This window comes from Tupaia chinensis, unplaced genomic scaffold (assembly GCF_000334495.1).
Source record: "Tupaia chinensis unplaced genomic scaffold, TupChi_1.0 Scaffold000161_1, whole genome shotgun sequence".
NCBI lineage: Eukaryota > Metazoa > Chordata > Mammalia > Scandentia > Tupaiidae > Tupaia > Tupaia belangeri.
The window spans coordinates 4,138,887-4,163,583 of record NW_006159632.1 but is presented as its reverse complement, the minus strand read 5'-3'; the positions used below and the strand labels follow the sequence as shown (position 1 = coordinate 4,163,583).

General features: G+C 52.1%; 1 protein-coding gene across 4 annotated transcripts in view; it reads left to right on the top strand.

Annotated features, from left to right (window-relative positions):
- DISC1 (DISC1 scaffold protein) overlaps nucleotides 1-24,697 on the top strand; it is a 311,563-nt gene that overhangs the window by 175,298 nt on the left and 111,568 nt on the right. Inside the window, exon 10 of one of the 4 annotated variants that reach the window (XM_027770848.1) lies at nucleotides 22,156-22,662. The exons of the other annotated variants lie outside the window; for them this stretch is intronic. Within the exon in view, the coding sequence (XP_027626649.1) occupies nucleotides 22,156-22,436 (281 nt within the window). The 3' untranslated portion in view covers nucleotides 22,437-22,662. Of the gene's footprint in view, nucleotides 1-22,155; nucleotides 22,663-24,697 lie in introns of those variants that run through there. 4 annotated transcript variants of the gene reach the window in all.

The following is a 24,697-nucleotide window of genomic DNA, read 5'->3' as shown; positions in this document are numbered from 1 at the left end:
CGGTCTGTCCACCCCCACCCGCACCATCCTCCCTAAACACCGTGCTCATAGATTCATAATTATGAAGCAAAGTTCAGCTTCCAGCAAAGCCAGTGAAATGAATTAGTATTCTTATTGGGCTTTGTGCAAATAACAGATCAAGTTGAGACTAAAACTTATTTCTGCAAGTAAGTTAGTTTATGCTTCTCTTTAAAAGGGGGAGTGGAGAGAGAAAAAAATGTTTCAGAAGAGAACTAGAGTGCACTTGTTACTAGATCTTAACTCAGTTCATGTCTGGTTTTTGTACCTACCTACTGTTTGGACAGAATCTTAACCTTTCCTGGTTTTAAGTCTTATGCAACTTTTTCTTAACTTTTTAAAATTTTGGTTCATTAAAGCTAAAACTGCTTTTTTTTAATTAAAAAAATTAGCAAACTAAAGACAGTGCAGGAGAAGGGTGGGCAATGGGAGGGTCAAGGAGGAAAAGGGAACAGAACATTTAACAGACACAAAAATGGAAATTTGTCTGCTGATAATAATGTGTGTGACAATATCTTTGACTGGACTGATATGCAGGGTATTCAAGGTGGTGAAATCCATTCTGTATGCTGTAAAGATGTACAGTGATTAAATGTATAGGAAAATACTAAGAAAAAGAAAGAATAAAAAAATCTACTGAAAGTTATCTGTTGGTGATATTGAGCACCCTAAAAAAAGTGGTAACTTTTTTTCATTTTTAAGCTTTTCTCTCTTTATTTTTCTTTATTTTTTTGCCATAGGGTGTGTGTGTGCTCGTTGGAGAGAGACAGAGACAGTGAGTGAGATAGTGAGAAATCTGCCCCCCCCCCCATCCAGGCGGGGGATGGCCATACTGCAATCCCTTCTCCTCCTAGGATTTTGGGCATGCATGCACACACTCCCAGTGTGATTTTCAAGCCACTGGGTCCAGAGCTTGAACTGTGGTCGGATATGTAGGAGTCCAGCACCTTAACCACCATGCCACCTCCTGACCCCTTTCATGTTTTTACGATTTCAAGTACTCTCCCTTTATTTCATGCTGAAATGAGGATCTGCTATCTGCAGTTTTACTCCAGATGGATTACGTAGCTTAATAGAAAGTTCCATAGGTTATCATTTTTATGATGATCACGTATTTTATACTAAAAGCCAAATTCTTCAGTTTTGGAGGGTGACTGGGAGGAAACTTGGCTACAACTAATCATCGAGAAGGGGGACTGAGCAATTTAATTAGATACAGACTTGCAAACTTCAAACTACTTTTTAGCATATTTTCAAAGAGCTGCTGATAGTGGTGCTTGCTGTTCTAAACTGCTTAAATGTCAGCGTTGTCCTTTGTATTCCTGGAAGTCGGGCTGATTAGTAGACTGCTGCATTCTCCAGTTCTGGGAGGGAAGGGGAAGCACCGCCTCTGGGAGCTCACCACGGTCCTATTGGATAGAACACATTCAGCTTGTGAGTCGTGCTGGCCATCTTCCTAGGCTTCTTTGGAGTGAGGTTTTGAACTGTAATAAATTAAAACAACATTTAAAATATTCTGTAATTCAGGACTTTGAAGAATAAAGTTTTATTTTTCTAAAAAATGAAATTGTAGGGGCCAGCAGGTGGTGTGGTGGTTAAGGTGCAGGACTCCCACAGGGCTGATCACGGTTTGAATCCCGGACCTGGAGGCTTGAAAATCATGTCAGGCATGTGCGTGTACGCCCAAAATTCTAAGAGGAGACCGGAGGAGAACGGATTGTAGCATAGCCATGCCCCCGAGGGGTGATTTCTCACCGTCCCTCTCACTATCCCTCTCACTGTCCCTCTCACTGTCCCTCTCACTGTCTCTCTTTTGAGAGACTTTTTTTTTTTTAAGAGGTTTTTGCTATAGGGCGCGTGCACTCACCAGAAAGACAGAGAGAGACAGAGAGATAGAAAGCGAGAAATCACCCCCAGGGGGGTTGGCCATGCCACAATCCCTTCTCCTCCATTCTCCTCTCGGGATCTTGGGCATGCACACACGCCTGGAATGAGTTTAGGCCACCGAGTCCGGGACTTGAACCGTGATCAACTACATGGGAATCCAGTGATGTAGCCATTACGCTAACTGCTGGTCCCAAGAGAGACTTTTCTATAGTGCACTTGTGCTTGCCAGAGAGAGAGAGAGAGAGAGAGAGACAGACAGACAGACAGACAGGAAGTTATAAATCACCCCCAGGGAGCATGGCCACACCACAAGCCCTTCTCCTCCAGTCTCCTCTTGGGATTTTGAGCATGTATGCACAGATGCCAGGCATGAGTTTTAAGCCACCCGGTCTGAGATTCAAACTGCATTTGACTACATGGGAGTCCAGCAACGTAACCCTTACGCCATCTGCTGGTCTCTCTCAATGTCTTTGTCTGGCGGGTGCACACACCCTATGGCAAAAACCTCAAAAATAAAAAAGAAAGAAAAAGAAAGAATTGTGTTTAGTGAGGCTTACAGCAGCATGGCGTTGCCTGACGATGAGTCCTGTGTCTGACAGGGCTGCTCTTCCTGGCTGGTGCTGCCCTGAGCACGGCGCACGTCCACACCCCTCCCGCCATCGTCACCGGGCAGTCCCTTGTCTGAAGCCACTGCACATGAGAACCCGAGAGACGCGGGCAGGCCGCCCCGTGCTGACGGTCGCGGGTTCGCTTAGCTCTGCAAAGCCAGAGGGTGTGCTGATGGGCGCTCGTGCCTGCCGCTCTCCTCATGACGCCCGGGTTGCCACCCTCACCCATCCCTTCTCGGTACTGGTTTTGGACTCATTCTGTCTAATCCACTTTCCTCTCAGACTTTTATGTAATTGGAGAGGGTAGGGTGGATGACCCTGCGCGAATGCACTGCGATTTAATGTTTAAGGCCAGAGCAGAACGCATCAGGGTTGCTTCAGGATCTCCCGACTCGACAGTGCGAGGGATTTATGAGCCAGCCGCGCTCGTCTTTCGGACGCCCACGTAGCTGCAGAGTGTAATTCTGTTTTCCTTCGGACGTTATACTTTCTAAACTCTTTATTGCGTCTTAACAACCGATTGCACACCGCTTTTAGATTTAACAACTCACCTTTATTTGCCGGAACGGTGGCTTCGGCCAGCTTAGCCCTCCTCGATGTCTCTTTCCTCTGTGTCCTGTGGCTGCTTCTCACTTCACACATCCCAGATACTGTGTCCTTCCCTGGAGGAGCGAGCACGTGCGATTATAGAATATAGGGCACGCTCCAGGAAAGGGGATTTGTGTTCTTGGAAAAGGCGCCTGCACTCTTAAGCTTCTTTTTAACTCTGTGCTGGACCCAGCGTTTGACTACGTTGGGCAGGACCGTAAACTAGAACTTGGCAAATGCCTGTAGTCTCACCAACCTGGGATTTTTTTCTGAGGCTGAATAGCACTGGTGGCTGAGTACCAACCCCGTGACTGCCCTAAGATGGTCACCAGACCCTGGAATCCACGAATTTCCTGGAGTCCTGGGAACTCGTTAAGCTTTGGAGGTGGAGTGGTTTTTCCCTAGGGATCCTACAAAGGTCCTCTGAATTGAAGTTCATAAAAGTTGTGGGATTACTCTAGAATAAAATTTTAATCTATTTCAGAAACTATCATAAGCGTAAGATCCACTTTAGAAGCTGAACAGAAAATGCCCACCGTCCAACCTCCGTACGGCAGCTCCTGGTCCCATTGAAAGTGCTCCTTTGTACCTGCGGCCCGAACGTCTCGGCATGGCACTCAGGGTGTGGCATTGTGTTACTCTCTCTGCCCGCAGCCACTGCAGCGCCGTGGAGCATGACACCTGACCCTTCAACTGTACTCTGACCCGGGTTCTGACGCTCCTTCCACAGATGGGAGTAACAGGTGCCCGGGTCCCTGTCGGTGGGACGGGAAGGGCTGAGACCCATCTGCTTGGCTTCAGGGCCAGACTCATCCTTATACCCTTATATTTCCTGTATTGCAAAGCATACTCCACTTTATTGTCTTCCTGACATTTTAAGAATTGATAGACCATGATTTACGTAACGATTCCTTTCTGAAGATTAGGTTCACGGCCCGAAGGGCATCATCATTTCATGGCTCTGTACACAGCGCGAACGGCTCTCTGCAGTGCACCGGGTTAGCTGACCCTCCATCCGTCCCGTCTAATACTGGCCCAACGGCCACAGTGAAGTGGTATTTAATGATGCCTTATTCCCGTGTGTGTGTGTGTACAGTTACATATTGCATATACATGTATACATACATATATGCTATATATATGTGACGAGCAGTTGACTTTGCCTCTTTTGTGTGCCTTATCATTTTTTTCACGAGTGTTGCCCATGTCCTTTGTCCATTTGTTTTGTTTTGGAGAGGGGGGGCTGGTGACTCCCTCATCCGCGTATGTAAGGCTGTTCATCATTTTTCCTCTCTGTGGAATTAACTCCTGGCGTGACGGACATGACCATCCCAGAACCCTAAAGCAATGACAGGTTGCGGTAACAGTGCAGTGTAAGTCCTGAACTTTCCTGCGCCTTCGGGTGCCCCCGACTTCAGCCACACAGGCCCCTGGTAGGGCGCCCGCCCCTCTGTGTGCCGTGACAGTCACCGAGCCAATTTCGCTCCCCTCTGTCAGCGCGAGGCGGCCCCTGCCCTGCAGCGTGTCCCGTCTGCGCGGAAGCTGGGGCGAGCGCCGTCCTGCCCGCCCTCGTATTTAGTCCTTCCCGCCTTTTGTCCTTTCTCCTTCATCACTTTCTGTTTTCTTACATGGATCCCAAAGAAAATAGCGCTCCCCCCTTAGGTGTTGTGTCTTCCAAGAGCGTCAGCGACTTCAGGAGGAAGGGAACACCCAGATGGCGCGGTGGAGGGTGGGTGCTGAGGCTGGGGAGGGGCCTTTGGGGTGTGCTAGAGAGAGGCCGCCCTGTGCTGGGAGACTGGCGGGCAGGATGCCTAGGACACTGTCACCACTCTGTCATGGGCCTGAGAACCAGGTTTGCTGCAGCTCCAGGCGCCTCTCTGCACGGGCCAGGGAGTTGGTTACTAAGTCCCAGGTCCCTGCCGGTACCGGTGTGTGGCTGTGCACACAAGAACTGCTGTGATTTGAGCTTCGGGAAGGCACTTCCTGCCTGTGGTCACTGCTAGGGTCATCTAACCACGTCCTCCTGGGGCTGTGACCGTCTGTGTCACCCATGCTCTTTTCTGCACCTTTGGCCAGCTCCTACCCCCCCACGTGCCACTCTCTGGACTCCGGGCCAGTTCCTGGGACACTGCTCTGAGCCCTCCGCTTTCCATGACTGCTGTACTCGGAGTGTGCCCGCCTGCGCCTCCCGGGGGGCTGCGGTAGACCCTGTGCTCCCGTGTACACCCGTGACCCCTCGGACCACCCTTCTCATCTGAGCCTTTGCTCTTGCCCTGCTGACACTTGGCCAATGCTGGGAAGGCAATCTTCATGCCCGCAACGTCACGCCCTGTCTTCTCCCTCCATTCTGCCATGTCCCATGGAATAGGTCACATTAGAGGAAGCCTGAAGGCTAGAAATAAACGCTCTCTGTGGTGTGGAAGGGGCTTTATAGAAAACATAATTGAGAACACATTTATTTTTCCGCAGGAGCCCTGACATTAATATTCATCATGAGCCCTGAAGTAGAAGCTATTGTATTTTAGCATAATGAAGTTTGCCCTGTGTTTCAAAGTACTTGTAACTGTGCCTCTCATAGTGACAATTAGAAAGGCCATCTTGTCTTGCCAGGTCCCATTAGATACATAAACCAGGTCATGGCTGTCACCGGAGACCTGCTGGGCACTCACAAGACACAGTGCACTTTATACTAAAGTGTAGCAGCCTCCACCGACGTCCCACACCGACGTCCCACACCGACGTTTCCTTGGTGACCGGGCACAGGACCCCCCAAAGCCCATCCTCCCCTGCTCTTGCCGATGAAATGGTACCAGGTTCCCACTGCCCTTCTTTCCTTGAAGCACCACCGGATGCAGGTCCTGGAACACCGGGCGGAGGAATCCGATGTCAAGGCACGTGCATGTTTCTGATCGTTTATCCCTGTTCACTTGAACGATGAGTGCTCTGTACTCCAGTGTGGAAACCAGTGACTTTAACTCTGCACTCGGGAACTTGGAAGAGGCTGGGAGCGGGGCGTGGGGAGGGAGAGACCTACGTTGGCCCCAAGCAGGCAAGCCTGGAGAACTGGAGACGTGCACTGTGCTGTGGGCACCGGGAACTGGCCTCGTGCCAGGGAGAGCTGGTTCTTATCTGGCCTGGGAAGGGCAGCCGGCTTGCCACAGTTAAAATATTAATACTGTTCATGCATGGGGCCTCATCGTTTTCTTCTTTCTCCCTAAGCTGCTTTGCTCTGAATTATGAGAGAGGCTGAATTTCTGTCTTAGAGCTTTAGAGCTTGCTCTTATTTATCAGTAGATAAGAAAGACAGACAAAGGCCCAGATCCTTCCTGTGTACACATGGTCTCGGGTTTCACATTCCTGACTTGGGAGAACACTGGAGCAGTTTCTGTGGCTCATGGAGCGTTTGGTTGTTGACATTTCATCCTGCTTAAATGCCTTCATTTACAAATGAATCTGTGAGTTTGATGGACATCCAGGGAATGCAGCTGCTGCGCTGAGCCCCCCTTTTTCCTTATAAATCTGTAGAGTTCCAGTGTGGATGCATTTCCTAGGACCGTAATCCATGTTTAAAATCCCCAGGCAGCAGGGGACACTTGTCCCACCCTCCTGGCCTGTCGTTCAGACACCCACCACCATGTGGGGCCCCTCCTGTGTGCCGCACCACTACAGGAACTGCGGGGGTGGTGGGGAGGACGGCAGGGTGCGCGGGGGCACGTGCAGCCCGTAGAGCGCCGGGTGGTGGTAACGGGTCACAGAAATGGGCAAAGGCTGGCGAGAAGGCAGAGATGAGCACCGGGCGTGTGCATGGAGAGCAGGGGTGTTCCACAGAGGGAGCAAGGCTTCCCTGGCCGAGCGAAGGAGGCCGCTCTTACAAATGGGCTAATGTTTCAGTCCTTGGCATTGGAGATGGAGCAACCTGTCGAGTACTTTGCCCTGACCGTCTTCGCTCATGATGGGCTAAGTTGAACGTGGCTTCCTTGCAGGGGCTGCTCTCTTCCTGGAGGGTTTCCAGTGGTGACTTCGGTAGAGACTTTACTCCGTTTCGTTCAGTTCACGGCTTTAAGTCAGTCTCCTTCAAAACCACTCAGGGCGAACCTGAGGCAGCTCCGTGTCTGCGTCGGCTGTTAATTAACTAACATAGCTCAGACCAGAGGGCAGGAGAGAGTTCCTTAGAGAGAGGGAAGGAAAAAGAGCAGAATTTTAAATAAAGAGAAACAGCACAAGAAATGTAATCCTCTTGCATACTTTACGGCTGTTGGTTTAAGGATCAGTCCCCTCACCCCCTGGGCCAGCTTTCTGAGGTCATTAGTCTTCTGTCCTCGTGCCAGGGCCCTTTCTTCTGCAGAGGGGCTTGGTCCAGGTGGGCAAGTCAGAAGTCCATCGCGGCAGGGGTTGAGTGTGGGAGTGAGGACCAGAGGAGCATGCGGTGTTCAGCTTCTTGGGTGTCCACACCCCACAGTCCTGTGCTGAGAGCCGTTGGTCCACCCCCATGCAGGTGCTGTAGAGAGGCTGTGAAGGACCCACATGAACTCCTGCGAAGCAAATCCCTCCCATCCTGAATGAGGACTCTGAGGCTGGGAGCGATGGGCGGCCTTGCTCATTGTGCACTGGACAGACCTGGGCTGTGGACAGACAGACATGGGTTCAAACCCCAATGGTGCTGCAGGAGAGGGATGTGAAATGGGTATTTGATTAGCCTCCAGGAACCTCATTCATTCGTGTACCCAGCAGTGGATCTGGATTCTATGTGCCCTAGGGACCCATGGAGGTCAAAGACCCTGAGGCCTATGTGTCTTCGATGTGTGGTCAGTACACTCTTGCCCTCAAGTCATCGCTAGAGCAGCCTCCACATGGGGCCTGGGTCGGCAGGTGGCTGTGACCCACCCTGACTGCACAGTCCTGGCCCTCAGAGATGCACGCCTGGCTAGAGGGGCCCCCAGGAAACCGCCGCTGCAGTGCAACATGGTACACGTGACAGGGGATGTGGGGTGGGGAAAGGTTTCTGGAAGAAACAACACCCAAGCTCTGCCTCAGGATATGCGAAATTCACGTGCAGAAAAGTACGGGGGCCTGCTTGAGGCAGAAGAGACAGCAAGCCTTGGAGCTGAGCAGAACAAGCCTGCAGGGACGGCGAGCACTGTGGCATGGCCGGGGTGTAGTGGGTGGGCTTAGCTGGCACTTAGGCTGGGGCCAGCTGGGGGTGTGCCATTTCAGGAGCCTGGAAATGGCCCTAACGTGGAGCAGTGGGCAGGTCGAAGCAGTGAACGGTTTAACTGGGAACATAATTATTTATTTATTTATTGGAGACGTTTTTGCTATAGGATGTGTGCGCTCGCCAGACAGACAGAGAGAGACAGAGAGATAGAAAGTGAGAAATCACCACCAGGGGGGATGGCCATGCTGCAATCCCCTCTCCTCCATTCTCCTCTCGGGATCTTGGGCAGGCACGCACACGCACCCAGTGTGAGTTTTAAGCCACCAGGTCTGGGACTTGAACCGCGGTTGACTACACGGGAGTCCAGTGATATAGCCATTACGCTAACTGCTGGTCCCAACTGGGCACATATTTAAGGCTCAACCAAACTGGATCTGCTGCGAGTGCGGAGCAAATCCACCCTGGGCATGAGGAGGCTGCTGGGGAGAGAGGAGAGGGATAGGGAGGGCTGCAGGGACTGACAGGACGGCTGGGCTACAGAACCTTCAGCAGGTAGCACTAGCAGGCCTTGCAGTGGGAGCTGCAGGTGCTGTCGCAATAGGACATCCTGACCTGGACCACAGGTGAAGTGCGTCTGAATCTGAACCCTGAGAGCTGCAGATTCAATGGGGCCACAGTTCTCCTGGGATAGCCGAGTGTTCAGTTTCCGTGTGACGTCAGGTGGGGACACACAGTAGACGGTAGACCACAAAAGCTGGGCATGAGCTCTGGCCCTCACGGTGGTCTGGCCGCTCTCAGCATGCAGATGACGTAGGTGTGGAGACAGCAGAGGCTCAGGAAAGCCGTGGCAGAGCGGGAACATGTGAGGGACAGTCCCGGAGAGCACTGGCATGGAGGGGACAGACAGACGGCTAGGAGCACAGCCAAGCATGAGAGACCGTGGTCGGGGTGTGGGAAGGGGGGTGGGAGCACGTGAGGAGCACAGGTATTTGTGGAGTTCCTGCCTTTGGAGATATACCCTTATTTCCTGCAGTTCCAGTGAAGCAGTTGACCATAGTGACTGGCCTGTGGCCACCAGTGTGGCAGTCAGAGAACCATCCCCTGGGCATCTTGTAGGTGTTGGATGTGGCACCTGGGCAGGGCCTGGAGAACCTGCCTGGTTTGGCATGGATACCAGGGTAAGGACGGCTGGGAGGTGGGAGTTGGGGCCTGGCTGGTGGCCGTTTCCCTGCCCCGTGGAACCTGACCTGGTGATTTCTGTGGGCTCTGTGTTTGAGACGGCCATTTCTTCCAGCTGTGCTCAGCCGTGGGCTTTCGGGATGGGATGGTGCGGTGGGCACGCTAGGCGGGGCCTCCCCAGGCAGGGGCCAGAGGAAGGCAGCTCAATGCGGGAGTTGAGGGCACAGGAAGGTGGTCAGGGAGGGACCCAGGGTCCAGCTTGGGGGCTCATAAAGGGAGAAAGTGACAGGCCAGAGGGCCAGTGGTAGATGTGGGCCTGGACTGGGTCAGGGGTAACTGGGTGAGAGGCGCATGGGGGCCTGCAGGGGATGAGCTCACAGGATGAGCTCGTGGGATGGGGCCTGGGGGGATGGCCTGGAACTGGCAGCTCAGATGGGTGGAGACAAGCAAAGGCGAGGCCCAGGACAGAGCACAGGGTGTCTTCCTGAGCAGTGAGGATGGTGGCAGGGCCTGGGATGGGGAGGAGCCTGTGGCCTGTGGCGAAGCCCTCAGAGAAGGGGGGTGTCCAGGGCAAGGAGAAGGGGTGGTGTGGTGGTGGGGCTCGGCCCTGGGCCTCGAAGGGGCAGCAGACTGTGCACAGCTGTAGTCAAGCCACGTAGGGATCTGGTGTGGGCAGATTCTGGCCCTGGGCAGCCAGGACCAGGAGACTCAAGTGTGACCAGGTCACTGACGGGGCCCAGTGGTGGGGGGACATGCAGGAAGGGCCGAAGATGCAGAGCTTGATAGCCGAGGCGTGGATCCAGTAGCACTATAAAGCCCAAGTTTCCACAGGGGCCCACATGACAGATGGCTGCGAGGACACTGACCGCTCCCCCAGCCCCACCCTGGAGGACGTGGAGTCAGGACTGGACGCTGGCCTTCCCAGTTGGAATCTGTATTTTCCAATGTCTCTGCCATTACATGGCTGCCCAAGTCAAAAGGGAACAGGAGCTTCAGTGCTGGCTCTGACGGGCCTTTCCAGAATAAATCTGAGGTGCTCCACACCTTTGGCGAGAGCTCCGTGGGGCTGATGTGCAGGCTCATTGAGCTGTGTTCCTGCTCATTGCATGTTACATCTGGGTTGTAAAGATGTTGAGAAGTGTAGCCTAAAATGTAGGCAGTATACTAATTAAAATGATAGAGAATTTGAACTGAAACCAGGAGGAAAAACACAAGGCCTTTTTAGGAGAGGAAAACTCAGGTCGGAAAACTTGATAGGGAACTAGGTGTTCCTTGTGATGAGTTCTGGAATCGTCGGAAAAGGACTCTAGGAATCATAACCAGAGTTTAGATTGCAGGCCCAAAGGACTTATATTTATTTAGTTATTTAAGATTTTTGCTATAGGGCGCATGCATGAGAGGGGGGGGGCAAGTGAGAAATCATCCCTTGGGGGCTGAACCCTTGTCCCCATTCTCCTCTCAGAGTTCTGGGCATGCACGTACACACGCTCTGTGTGTTTTTCAAGCCTCGGGAGTAGAGTTGAGCCATGGAGTTGGCCACGTCCACGTGGGACCCAGTGCGTTAGCCCCCACTCCACCTGCTAGCCCTGGCCAGAAGGGACTTTTCAACCCAAGTAAAATGTGAAGAGTTAGGAAGGTTAGGCCAGCATTTGTAAGAGCCTTTCCCAATCAGAGATGGAGAGGAGAATTTGCCGTTTCCCTTGTGCCCTTATAAAGCTCATTGACCCTAAATTTACAGGACCATGTGTTAGTTCCCTGGTGAGCTGTAATGAGTGGCACGGAGGGAGGACTCGAACCACAGAAATCAGTGTTCTCGCGTTCTCGTGAGTCTGGAGGCTTGAAGTCCAGGGTCAAGGTGTGGGCAGGGTCAGTGTTTCCTGTCTCCTGTCCTTGGCTGTAGATAGTGTCTTCACCCTGAGTCCTCATATGGCTGTCCCTCTGTGGATGTCTGTCCTCACCTCCTCAGGACACCTGTCAGACTGGAAGGACCCACCCCCATGGCTTCATTTTTATTTCATATGTCTTTACAGACTCTTTCCAGGTAAGGTCCTGCTCTCAGTCCTGGGAGTTTGGGCTTCAACATATCCATATGGGACACAGCCCAGTTTTTCCAGCTCATGGAGTACTACATGTTATAATACCGGACTCGAAGATCAGATGCCTGCAGACTGCTCTTCTGGTCACTCCCAGGAGACAGTCCAGAAAGTCACGGTGGCTGCACAGCCCCATGTGGCCGCCCCACTATTAGGCCACGCCTGACCTTCTTCCGTCGGCTCCCCACGCCCAGGAGCTTCCTTATGAGGGAGGAATGAGGAGGGTGCACTGAGCTCGCTCATGCCTCTGGGGCTTGTTCTCCCCTCCTGAAAGGGCTCCTCAGTTCTCCATGGCTCCGTCTTTAGTGTCTGAGTCTCAGTTAAATCCTGTCCCTGATCATCCAACTGGAAGTGGCCACCCAGCGACACTGAGTCTCATTCCCGATTCTGAGCTCAGTGTGGCTCTGCTCACTGGCATCTAGGACCCCATTTACCTGTCACCGGTGTAATCCCAACACTAAAGCAGTCCCTAGGAGATAGTGTCACTCAGATATTTGCTGGACAAATAAATAAAATCAGGTAAGTTAGGAAGACACTGAAAAAGCTGGGCAGAATCTAAGTGCTCCCGAAGGCTAAGACTTTTACAGGTGTCTCCATCTTGGGAAGACAGTTAGCCCACGTTCCCACCCCTGGAGAGAGACAGCACAGGGCTGGTCTGATTCTAGGCTACTAACCTGTCTGTGATGTACATTGTTCTGATTTCATTTTTAAAAAATCTGCTAGAGGACACCTGTGCTTACTGGAGAGAGACAGAGGCAGAGAGAGAGAGAGAGAGAGAGAGAGAGAGCGAGCGAGAGCGCATCCCCCTCTGGGTAGGGCTGTGCTGTAATCCCTTTTCCTCCAATTCTCCTTTTGAGATTTTGGGTGTGCATACATTTGCACCTGGCACGTTTTCCAATGGCCAGATCTGGGCCTTGAACTGCAGGGTCAGCCACGTGGGATCCAGCTGCCTTACCCAGTACGCTGTAGGTGGGCCCGGCGTGCACTGTTTCCAGGAGCGGATGACGCTGTGTACATAGATGACGTGGAGATGCACGAGAACCCCGTTGCCTCTTGCTCACATCTGGAGCCTGGTGTCTTGGATCAAGCTTTCAGCCACTAGACTGTCCCGCACGGCGGAGGTTATGCCTCGGCCATACCCTGCAGTGTCTTGCATGTAGCAGGCACACCGTGAAAGTCTACAGAGTGAAACAATGAATAAATGAGGGGATATTTAAATAAGAGCTAACAGTCTTTTGAATTTTCTTGGGGGCGGTTCTTCTCAGACTTCGACGTGTGTCTGAGCCATCTGGCAAGCTTGCTAAGAAGTCAGTTCTGGGACCAAGAGTTGGCGTAATGGCTATGTCGTTGGACTCCCACGTAGTCGACTGTGGTTCGTGTCCCGGACCCGGTGGCTTAAACTCACACCGGGCGCGTGTGCGTGCATGCCCAGGATCCCGAGACGAGAATGGAGGAGAAGGGATTGCGGTGTGGTCATCCCCCTGGGTGGGTGATTTCTCGATTTCTATCTCTCTGTCTCTGTCTGTCTGGCAAGCGCACCTAGAGAAAAAACCTCACAAAAAAAAAAAAAAAGAAGCCAGTTCTGATTCGGAAGGTCGTAGGTGGCCCGAGGGCCTGTGTTTCTGAGAGCTTCAGGGTGATGCTGTTGCTGCTGGTTCTTACTCCCCCTTGTACAGCAGGGCCCTGGGACACGTGTGGGGGCTTTGTCTACCGTCAGCACAAGCCTGCGGGCTGACCGGTCCTCATGGCGCCTGGGGTCAGATCCCAGTTTGTCCAAAAGCTGACACATGCAACTTTTGGCAGGTGACTGACCCTCACTGACCTTCAGTTACCACTTCAGGATCCTGGCCTAGACACTGGCAGGTTTTATTTGCCGAGCGCAGGTTCTTGCCAGGCTCTCGATGCCTGTTAAAGCCACTTATGGCACCATCCGGAGGGGGCAATGGTCCTCCGCTTACAGAAGAGGTCAGACGGTGTGTCCTCGGTCCCTGAGTCAGCAACCAGGACGTAATGGCAAGGCTCCAGTGACGAGTGTGTGTTTATGTGTGTGCTCACATGTAGTGTGTGTGCATTTGTATGCATGTGTAGATGTATGTGTAAATGAGTGGTTATATGTGTGCACATGTATAGGTATGTGCTAGGCCTGGACTGGGGCGTGATGGGTGCTCAGAGTGGGCTGGAGAGGGAGGTGGGAGGGCCTGGGGATAAACAGCAGGTGCTTCAGGTACTGAGAGGCCTTCCCTGCGCCTGCGCTGTTCTGTCCCCATGGGCATCGCCAACAGCAGATCAGGGAACAGAGGGTGTATGAGGTGGGATTCCATGACAGACAGCCGAAGGGTCAGCCATGATGCCAGCGTACCTGCCGTGAATCTCGTGCCTCCTGGGAGACACGTCTGCCTGTGTGAGCATGCCCCATACCCAGCTTGAGCCGTTTAAAGCTCCAGCGACCACACATTCCTCCCACTCCTTTGGGTGATGAGAGCTTGCCCAAGTGCTGGAAGCACGAACAGCACCTCTGCTTTGACCCTGACGGAGCACCCTGAAGGGTGGTGGCGGCAACAGGTAAAGGTGAGCTGCAGAGGTACTGACCCTGCGTGGGTGCAGCCAGGCTCTTTCTCTGTTGAGAAGTGTTTGTGGAGTTCTCTGTGCACTAAAATAAAAGGAACAAAATAAAAAAGCTTCCTGTGTTAGGAAGTTGCATAAAAACACTGATAGAGTTGTTTCACGTATGGTGAAGTGGGGGCATCTACTGACAGGGAGCACGTCCGAGGCAGTGTTTATTCGGAGTTGCTCTCCCTGTGGGGATCTCAGGCCGGCTCCATGGTGTCTCTGGTCAGCAGTGGTAGCGGTGGGACCACAAACAGCTCCTCGTTTTAATTTTAAATTTCCTTAGGCTATCACTGTCCCCTCTTATCTCAGACGCCCTCACAGGGACGCAGGCACTGCCGTGTGCCAAGGTCACATCGCAGCAGGCGTCAACGCTTCCAGAGGCATGTCTGGGGGTCTGTGCACCCCTCGCTGCGTTCTCACAGCCCTCTGCCCTGTAGGCACGTGAAGGTGCAGACGCCAGCCCTGGCCTCCTGAGCCTCTTTCCCAGAGTGGGGGAGAAATAGCTGCAAGGCTGGGATAAAAGGAGTTGGCTGAGGGAGTCCAAGAGAGCCGCTGGCACACAGGGGCACTATTCTGAGCCCCGACATGGGAGGACACAGGCAGTGCAGAAGGGCCAGGAGGCTTCTGCCTCGCAGGAGGGAGGGCAGTGTGGGCGTGGGGGCACCGTGAGTCCCCGTGCTCACCTGAGTCTCTGACAAAAGGCCTGGGGCAAAACTGAGACTTGGTTTTTGGAGGAGGGGCACACCTGTGTTAGGTGGGAAGCTGTGCGAGGCCAGCTGGGGAGAGCAGCTGAAGTACAGACCCAGGGCTCCGTGGGCTCTTCGTCGGGAAGGGGATCGGGCCCTCTGAGGGGGGTGGTCTGCCAGGACATCCGGTGGCGACAGCATCTCAGGGAGGGATGGCTGTTGATTGCAGTGGACCGAGGTTTCGAGGGTTTTGGAGCCTGCTGGTGGGTGCAGGACAGGGTGACCACTGTCTGCCGCCCTGCAGGGGCTTGACTGACCTGGCCGGAATCAGACAGCGTCACCTGCTCTGCGTAGATGGGAGTAGCTCACTGCGCAGTGTCTGAAGGTGACCGTTGGAACTGCTCCTTTATTCGGTCTTTCTGAGTCTTTGTATCTGAGCTTATTTACCTTGGGTTTGGGTTGGGGGGGACTGTAAAACCATCGACTGGGGTCGTTCCCCTGCACGTTTCTGAGGGTGGCGGTGGGGGGAGCACTCCACACAGCAGCGTGCAGCGAGATACAGGGGCCAGGAGATAGGCAGCTTTTTGGGGCACCTTCCCAAAACAGAGGACCTCAACCTCAACAAATGCTTGGAAAAATGAAATTAAAAGATGAGTTTATTTTGTACGAAAGTCCTTGAAGTCCATGCGGATTTTCTCATACTGTGCATTTTCCATGAGTGTTTTTTTTTTTTTTAGAGAGAGATTTTTGCTATAGGGTGTGTGCGCTTGCCAGAGAGACAGAGACAGAGAGACAGGAAGCGAGAAATCACCCCCCAGGGGGATGGCCAAGCTGCAATCTCTTCTCCTCTGTTCTCTCAGAATCTTGGTCATGCACACACACGTGTCTGGAGTGAGTTTCAAGCTGCTGGATCTGGGACTTGAACTGTGATTGACTATGTACAAGTCTGGTGATATAACCATTATGCCACCTACTGGCCCCCTCCCTCCATTTTTTTTAAAGAGAGATTTTTGCTATAGGATGCATATGCTCCCTGGAGAGACAGAGAGAGACACAGGGAGAAAACAAGGAATCCCACCCTTCCCCTCCAGGGAGGATGGCCAGACCGCGATCCCTTCTCCTCCTTGGATCCTGGGCACAGAAACACACCTGCCCGGCATGAGTTTCAAGCTGCCGGGTCTGGGATTCAGACCGCAGTCGGCCATGTGAGAGTCCAGCGCCCTGACCGCTACACCACCTGCTGCTGGCTCCTTCCGTGTGCTTTTTGAAGAGCCCCACCCCCCATACATATCCACTTCAACTGGGAAAGACAGAAAAGCCGTCGTTAATCACCGGATCCTGTGTAAAGGGGTCAGACATCAGCATGCGGACGGCCTGCCTGGTCTCGTTGACGTCGGGCGAGGGGCTGCCCCAGCTCCTTGCGCTCGGGGTCGTGCCTGTCACGTGCCTTTCCTCTCGGCCTGAGCTGGCATGAGCATCGCGGGCACATGTCACCCATCAGCCTCTGACAGAGAGGATGGCCGCCTCTCCCCCCACAGGCGCGAGTCCACGAGAGCCTGCGAATGGCGAGGGCCAGAAGGAGGTGGGGGTTTCTTTTGAACATGAAAGGGAAATAATAGAATCGTAACTAAGTTTCTCTGCTGTGCAGATCCCACGTTCCATGACGAGGGATTATGCCAGCTAGCTTTGGATTTGGGCCCAATATTTGACCTTATAGCAACTCTTAAAAGATCAGGCTGCAGCTGGGTGGAGAATGCCCCGTGGGTTGGTGTCTAAACAGAACCAAATGTATTCCACGCTGCCTGCCTTTCAGAGTCACATTGTTTGGGGGTGCGTCAGAACTGCGCGAGGCGTCTTCGCTGCTCTTTGCCTATAGCTGTCTTTCTGGGGTATTTAGACCTTTAATGAAATGCTCTGGCCCTTTGAAAAAGCACTGAAGAGAAAACCATTTGCTCAAGACAAAATCATCCAAGTCTGGCACTGAGAGGGTGGAGTGGGCACAGGCACGCACTTCTGTGTTAGGGCTGCTGGGTGGCAAGGGACAGGCCCCGGGACAGTGGCTGGGAGGGCTGCGGTTGGCTCTGGGCTGGCCGGTGGCGGAGGTCCAGCAGCTGCCCTGTCCTGGCATGGTGCTGGGTGGGCTCTCCGATGCCGCTTCCCTGAGTTTAGGTTAAATGGAGTAGCTTCTTTCTCTGTGAGTGTAGACTCCTCATGTATAAAATGAGGGTTAAATCGTGGTGTGTCATTTCGAGGGATGAGGAGATATCAGAGATAGTGTAAATATAAGAGATGTGATCCCACAGACTGTGTAAAGCCTCAGGGAAACACCTCGTTGAGTGTGAACCCCGTGTAAAACCCTAGCATGTATACCTACTATACCTGGTCCGTGCAGGTCCTTTACCTAACAGAGCAACACACGTCAAGGTTCTGCTAAGTACCGGCCACACGGCAGCCCAGGTGTGCCTCCCGCTCCCAGCCACCCGTCCACGTGGGAGACCCTGGTGGGGGCGGCCTGTTTGTTCTGTGGTCAGACGCTCGGTCTCACGGTGAGCAGTCCACACTGTTCCTGCAGTTCCATGCTGGCAACACATCGCCACACACTCGGAGCCAGGGATAGACGCAAAGGCAAGCGAAAATTCTTTACTCTTAAGGGAAAATAAAGGATTCTAGGTCAGGAAAAACGTTTATTTAGTGTGTTGTTGTTTTAGTCCCCCCCCCACCCCATAGGGTGTGTGCACTTGCCAAAGAGGAGAGGGAGAGAGAGAGAGAGAGAGAAATCACCCCTGGGGTTGGCCATGCGGCAATCCCTGCTCCTCTTTTCTCTCAGGATTTCGGGCACATGTGCCTGGTGTGATTTTCAAGCTGTCTGTTCTGGGACTCGAACCACGATTAATGGTTTTAACAAGTGGCTCACAAAATTCTTGAAAAGTTTTCAGTTTACTCTCACCAGGAGGCTCGTATCAGCTCCAATACTCCATAACCAACAATTATGTTACTTTATAGATTGTAAGAAGCCTGTAATCATGATTTCAGTTCTGATTTACAGAACAAACCTGTAGAGGAGGGTGTGATGCACGAGGGTTCTGAGACTCCGAGGCCTATGACGCTGGACACGGTTTGTAGGAGGCCGAGCGAGGGCGGGAGTCTGGGATACCTGGGAAACCATTAATAGCTTGAAATCAGCCGTGATGGGAGTATTTACACCATGGAAATGGGCAGACATGGCAAACTAAGAGTCCCTCCCCACCAGGAGAAGTAGTTATTACTATTTACTAGCACACGACTGGTTCTAGTCACTATTGTATATATTATAAAAATCGCCTGGGCCTATGGACGCGTAAACAAATGTTTATAAAAAGAAATTTATTATGAGGTGCTATGTCTCAATCAGGGCTCTTACTGTGCATGGCAACCACTTCCCGTCGTGAGGAGCCCCTGGTAGGGTCGTGTGTAGACCCTAGAGAGGTATGCTAAAAAGAAAAAAAAAGCACTAATTAGTTTTCCATAGTTTTAGTAGACTATTCATTTTTTTCACTATTTGAAAATGTCCTTCAAAAATAGTAGCCTAGCTGGCTTATGAAAGAGGTTAGACAGTTTCCCCCTCTGATTCTCAGGCATGATTTCTGTCTTAAAAGTGTTGGTGTGATTGCTTTGTAATGTGCTACTACTTAATTCAGGTGAGTCTTAGTCAATGTTTCAGAAGCAGAACTAGAAGATTTCTTCATTCTTACAGAGGAATTAATACATGTCTCTGATCATTTATTGGTTTGCTAAAGGGCACATCAAGTAACCCAGGAAACACGTGGGCATCTTTGTTGCATTTGGACAAATCTTTTGGCAAACTTTTCTTTTTCTTTCTTTTTTTTTTTATTTTTTGGAGAGGTTTTTGCTAAAGGACACTGCGCTCACCAGAAAGAGAGAGAGAGACAGACAGAAAGTGAGAAATCACCCCCCAGGGGGGATGGCCACGCCACAATCCCTTCTCCTCCATTCTCTTCTCGGGATCTTGGGCACACACGCACACGCGCCCGGCATGAGTTTTAAGCCACCAGGTCTGGGACTCGAACTCTGGTCGACTACATGTGAGTCCAGTGACATAGCCTTATGCTGACAGCTTGTCCCACCTTTTGGCAAATGTTTCCAGTCGCGGGTGTGATATCTCAAGGCGGAACGATGAGAACCTGGAACAGGGATGGCGACGGTGGCAGCGGCTGCTGTTTGCCGGGGACTTCCGTGTGCCGAGTTCGAGGTACTTTATAAATACGCCTTCGTTCGTCTCTCACCTTGAAGGGAGGCTCTGTGGCTTTTGATTTGTGGAGACAGAGGTGCGTGTGGGTGAATGGGCCCCGCTCACATAGCAAATGACAAAGCTAGTGTTCGAGCCAGTTCTCTGTACTGCGAAGGACTCACATGGGATCCGTATGATAAAGTGGATCATCCCGTTTTGATAAGGGGCAATAAAGACAAACGTTTTCAGTAGCTTGCGGGTAAGCACCAAGTTGGAGCATCTGGGAAGTTTGCAGGGAGGTCTCCTCCTTAGGACCTGCAGCCTCATTGCCACAAAAATATTGTAACCCAAGTCCAGTTTCAAGTGACATAGTTTATGAAGCGTTCCTCTAATGAGAATGTTGTTTTGTGTTGGATTAGATAAATGTGAGCCATTGCTTTTAATAAGATGATACGGTTTCTTTCAGACCCTTCGGGTAGATTAAACTCATAAAACTGTCAAGAGACAGATCACAGCTTCTTCCCGATACCAGCCTCTTTAGCACAGTTGACTCATTTCTTTGTGCTCGATTTATAAGAAAGTAGGGTAATGAGCCCGTTGTTTCTGATCTTTATGAGAACGGAGGGATGCCGCAGCCTAGGTCTAGCGCAGCCCTGGTCTCGCGAGGCATGGAGGGAGAAACACGCTCCGGATCAGAAGGCTGTCTGTGGACGCTCCCAATCAACGAAGGGATTCCATTCTCCTGTTTCTTTGGGAAATCGCTGCTCCCTGAAGAGGAAATGCCTTACAGAGGGGCTGTCAGGGCCGACACTGCTCGCTTTTTAAATGAAGTTCTTTTGCATACGTCCTTTTGCAGAATATAGTTGGCTACCAGTATATGAATATCTGAGCTTAAACATCATGGAAAATTAACGATAAAAATATCCACACAAGGGGCCAGCAGGTGGTGTAGTGGTTGGGGCACTGGACTCCCATGTGGCTGACCATGGTTCAAGTCCTAGACACTGCGACTTGAAATTCCCACTGATGCATGTGTGTGTGCCCAGAATCCTGAGAGGAAAATAGAGAAGGGATTGTGGTGTGGCCATCCTCCCTAGGGGGTGATTTCTTGCTTTCCGTCTCTGTTTCTCTGGCGAGCACAGTCACCCTCTTGCAAAAATCTATCAAAACAAACCAATAAAGGAAAAAATCCCCATACAACACACCATCCTTATAAAATGACAACTGTAATTTCTCATTAATCTCATGTTTCAGGGGGAAATCTGCAGATGAAACCAGAAAGCAAGAAAGCAATTTTAGAGGTTTTCCTTTTATTTTTTTTTTTACCTGGCTTTGTTCCCTTATATATCATCTCTGGGTTTAAGAAGATCTTGATCTTCTGTTCGTGTGGCCTGTTTTCCACGTACTGATGCCGTGAGAAAGTGTGAGCAGTGGGGCAGCCATTTTTCGGTGCTGAGCTTGATGTCTGAGTACGTAGGAACAGCGGGTGGTATTAGGGAGCCCGTCTTACACAGAGATCTTGACCCCAGGCCACCGACTTCCTTCCTGTTCTGAGACGTGAAATACTGTGCCAGCTTTTGTTCTGTATTTGCAGATTTATCCCACAAAGAGAAAAGTCACATCTAATATTTTTAAAATTTGGACAATGATATTGTAATTTTCATATGACTTAATCTCTTTTAGGAGTTTTAAAATTATAGTCATGCTTTGCTTAACAATGGAGATGCGTTCTGAGAAACACACAGTCAGGTGATTTCCGTCCAGTGTGAACATCAGTGTGCACACGCACCAGCTGGTACAGCCTCCCTCACACAGGGGACACGGACTGGTCCTTGTGTCCGGAGTAGTCTCTCGTTGACCGAGTTGTCGTTGTGGATAGGACCCTGCACCATGGACTTGGTGGATCCAGACCAGTGACTGGCCCAGACCACTGGATGGCCACTGAAAGGCCTTAGAGGCCACCTGTCACGTCTCTCATTCTACAGAGGGCTAGGCTAAGACCCAGGGAGGTCCCGTCCCTTGCCAAGAGCCCATGTGAGTGACTGTGAGCTGCGATGAGAACCTGGTCATCTCCCTTTCTAACCTAGAACTCTTCCCCGGGGGGCCTGGCAGCCGCTGTACGCTGGTGTTCCACATTTGGAGTCCACGGGTCTTTGCCTGCTCTAGAAGGGATCTTTCTATTAGCTTTCAGCAATGGCGACCACCACATGCACTGACCAGGTTTTGTGTGTACACAGCTCTAAGTACACATCTGTGGTAGGTACTGACATCAAAAGGGGCTGAGAAGGCCCCGAGGCTCACCACGAGGGAGGTCAGGTCTTAGTTGTGTTCACATCATCTAATTCGCATTGTCTGGGACTGTCGGTTGCATGGCCGTGGCACTGCCTTAGTAGTAAAATGGCCTGGAATGACTTAGGGCTGCCCAGACCTCTGAGCCTGGTGTTTGAGGGTGGCTCACCGCCCTCCTGTAGCTCCACAAGACCAGCGGCCCAGCTCCAGCCCCCCACCTCTGCCTGCGCAGAACAAAACCAGCCCTTCCTAAGGGAGCCATTCAGCAGGGAGGCCAGACCCAGACCTTGCAGAGCCCAAAGTACCCTCTAGTTTCAGCTCTGCCATCTAACAACAGGTTGATGAGAGGCAGGTCTTTTGTTCCTTTGGACTGGAGATTTCCCACCTGGAAAATGAGAAAGTTAATTTCAGTATCACTGACGTCACTTGGAGCACAAATGGACAAATTTATATGATTTGTTAAAAACAGTTTCAACAGAGACAGGCAGTTGGCATAAAAGCTCTGTCGCTGGACTCCCACGTAGTCGAATGCAGTTCAAGTCCCAGACCCAGTGGCTTAAACTCATGCCGGGCATGTGTGCATGCGTGCCCCAGATCCTGAGAGGAGAATGGAGAAGAAGGGATTGTAGCATGACAATTCCCCCTGGGGGGTGATTTCTCACTTTCTGTCTCTCTGTCTCTGTCTTTCTGGTGAGCACACACTCCCTAGAGTGAAAAAACCTTTCCAAAAAAAACCAAAACAAAATGAGAAAAAAAAAAAAAAAAAACAAAGCAGTTACAACAGCCATAATGATCAACAACTGTCACTTATAAGTTCCAGGGACTTTCAAAGTTCACAACCACCTGAAGCCGCAGTGGTGCCCTGCAGAGGCCAGGACAATGGAGGAAGTCCCTGCCCACCGACGGCCTGCAAGCCGGAGCACGGACTCAAACCCATGTCTGCTGCAGCGCCCTGCGCCCAACTTCGACCTCATTGGAGGAGTACCAAAAAGAAATGACGTCACAGTAAAGGAAAAAGAAAAGAAAAAGCATGTTGTCTATGCGCTAACCGCCATGCTTCGTATAGGTTCTTCTCCCCTGGATGAAAGGGTGTAATTAACCTGTAATTAAAGTAATAACAGGGTTTCTAGACGTCCAGGGCACTGGGAGTAGTGTCACTGTGCCGCTCTGAACACAAGAGGGCACCGTGGCAAAGCACATGGTCTGTGCACCCAGAGCTCAACTCCGGGACCAGCTGCAGAGGGAACCTGGCATTTCTGAGACCACGTTTGTCACCATGGGACGGCCAGGCTTTGTTCCTGTAAAATACGGAATACAAACAACATATGACTCAACACAACCATGTCATCCTTGTTAGCGTCACCAGTTTCTTGGGGTCTGGCTTCAGGGTCTGGTCTGCTACCTTTCGGGGTGCACATGCCACAACACCCACTTGCTGAAGATTACAGATGGCCGTCTGCTGAGCGGTGGGCAGAAGGAAGCATGGCAGGAGGGGTATTCCCCCCACGTTTCCTTCCTTACTGCCATGTCTGGTTGTTAGCTATCCTGTGCTCTCTGTGATGGGAGGTGAGGCGTTAAGAAGGTGAGCGCTTGGCAGCCCGCTGGGCCCCACAGGACGGGGCAGCACGGAAGGGCTGGGGCAGACCCTGCCTGGCTCCCACCGTGGGCCCGGAGGCTGAGAGGAGGGTGAGAGCTGTGTTTAAAAAATAATAACAACCGAGGGAACGACAAGGGACCAGGAGAAGTGGCAGGTCCTGGCCAGCCGTGGCCAGTCCTTGTCACATACGTGGGTGGTCTGGCTTAATTAGGCTGCCAGTGCACCTCCTGCTCACGCAGGGCAGGAGGAGTCCATGTGCAGGCCTTGAAGAGAGCTGAGTCTGGGCACAGCCACGCTGTCTGCTCTGGCGCCATCCCGGCCGGCAGTGTCCTCTCCCGCTGTCCGCTGGGCCTCCCACACGGTGAGGTCTGTTGAAGTCTCAGTCTTTGCATACAATTATAAATGCCCGGGAGACTGGCAGAAGACACTCCGCACAGGGCATGGTCCGGCAGGACGCGGCGTTTTCAGACCACTGCCAGTTCGGTAGGGCCATCCCTGGAAGATGGGCAGGGCTGTAGAGGCCCCGTGGGGAAGGAGAGCGAAGCCCCTGGGCTGATGGGCATGGCCTCCTGCCCCCGGCCAGTGTGCTGAGTACCGGCACTGTTTCAGAGCTGCTCGGCTGGCGGGGTCACCAGAGAAACAAACAAACCAAGCCTCACAGGAGGCTCGCCCTGGAGAAACGAAAAGCAGGGGTGTGTGGCTGGGATCGGGGGTGAGCAAAGCTGAGCGCCGGCCGCCACCGCACCCCCCGTTCTGTGCCTCCCCCGTGTCCCCTCGTGCCCCTCCCCCCCGTCCCATACCCCTCTTCCTGCCTGCCGTTCCTGTCCTCTCCCCGAGTTTTCTTCCCCTTGTCATCTTTCCTTCTCAGGCACTGCTGGTGATCCTGTCAGGTGGTCTAGCTCTGGGGTCACCCCCTGGACACCCCAGCTCCGAGCTGTGCTTAGACCAGCTTCGAACTGCACACCTCACACAGCTGGGAGCCAGGAGTGCGCTTTGCTTCTCTGTGAGAGAGGTGAGGAAGGGACATGAAATCAGATGAGGGCCTTTCTAAACGGCCACCAGTCCTCATTGAGGTGAGCGAAGCAAGTTCTTCAGTGGAGTCAGTGAGGTGAGGACGGGAGCTGCGGGGTCCTGCCCCACCCTGCTTCCCCGAGTGGGAGGGGAAGTGACATAATGAAACGAGTGAGTGACTGAGTGAGCGACTCCATGGATGAGTGAGTGAGCGACTCCGTGAATGAGTGAGTGAGCGACTCCGTGAATGAGTGAGTGAGTGAGCGACTCCGTGAATGAGTGAGTGAGTGAGCGACTCTGTGAATGAGTGAGAGAGTGAGTGACTCCATGAATGAGTGAGTGAGTGACTCCGTGAATGAGTGAGAGAGTGAGCGACTCCGTGAATGAGTGAATGAGTGAGTGATTCCGTGAATGAGTGAGTGAGTGAGCGACTCCGTGAATGAGTGAATGAGTGAGTGATTCCGTGAATGAGTGAGTGAGTGAGCGACTCTGTGAATGAGTGAGAGAGTGAGTGACTCCATGAATGAGTGAGTGAGTGACTCCGTGAATGAGTGAGAGAGTGAGCGACTCCGTGAATGAGTGAATGAGTGAGTGATTCCGTGAATGAGTGAGTGAGTGAGCGACTCCGTGAATGAGTGAATGAGTGAGTGATTCCGTGAATGAGTGAGTGAGTGAGCGACTCTGTGAATGAGTGAGAGAGTGAGTAACTCCATGAATGAGTGAGTGAGTGACTCCGTGAATGAGTGAG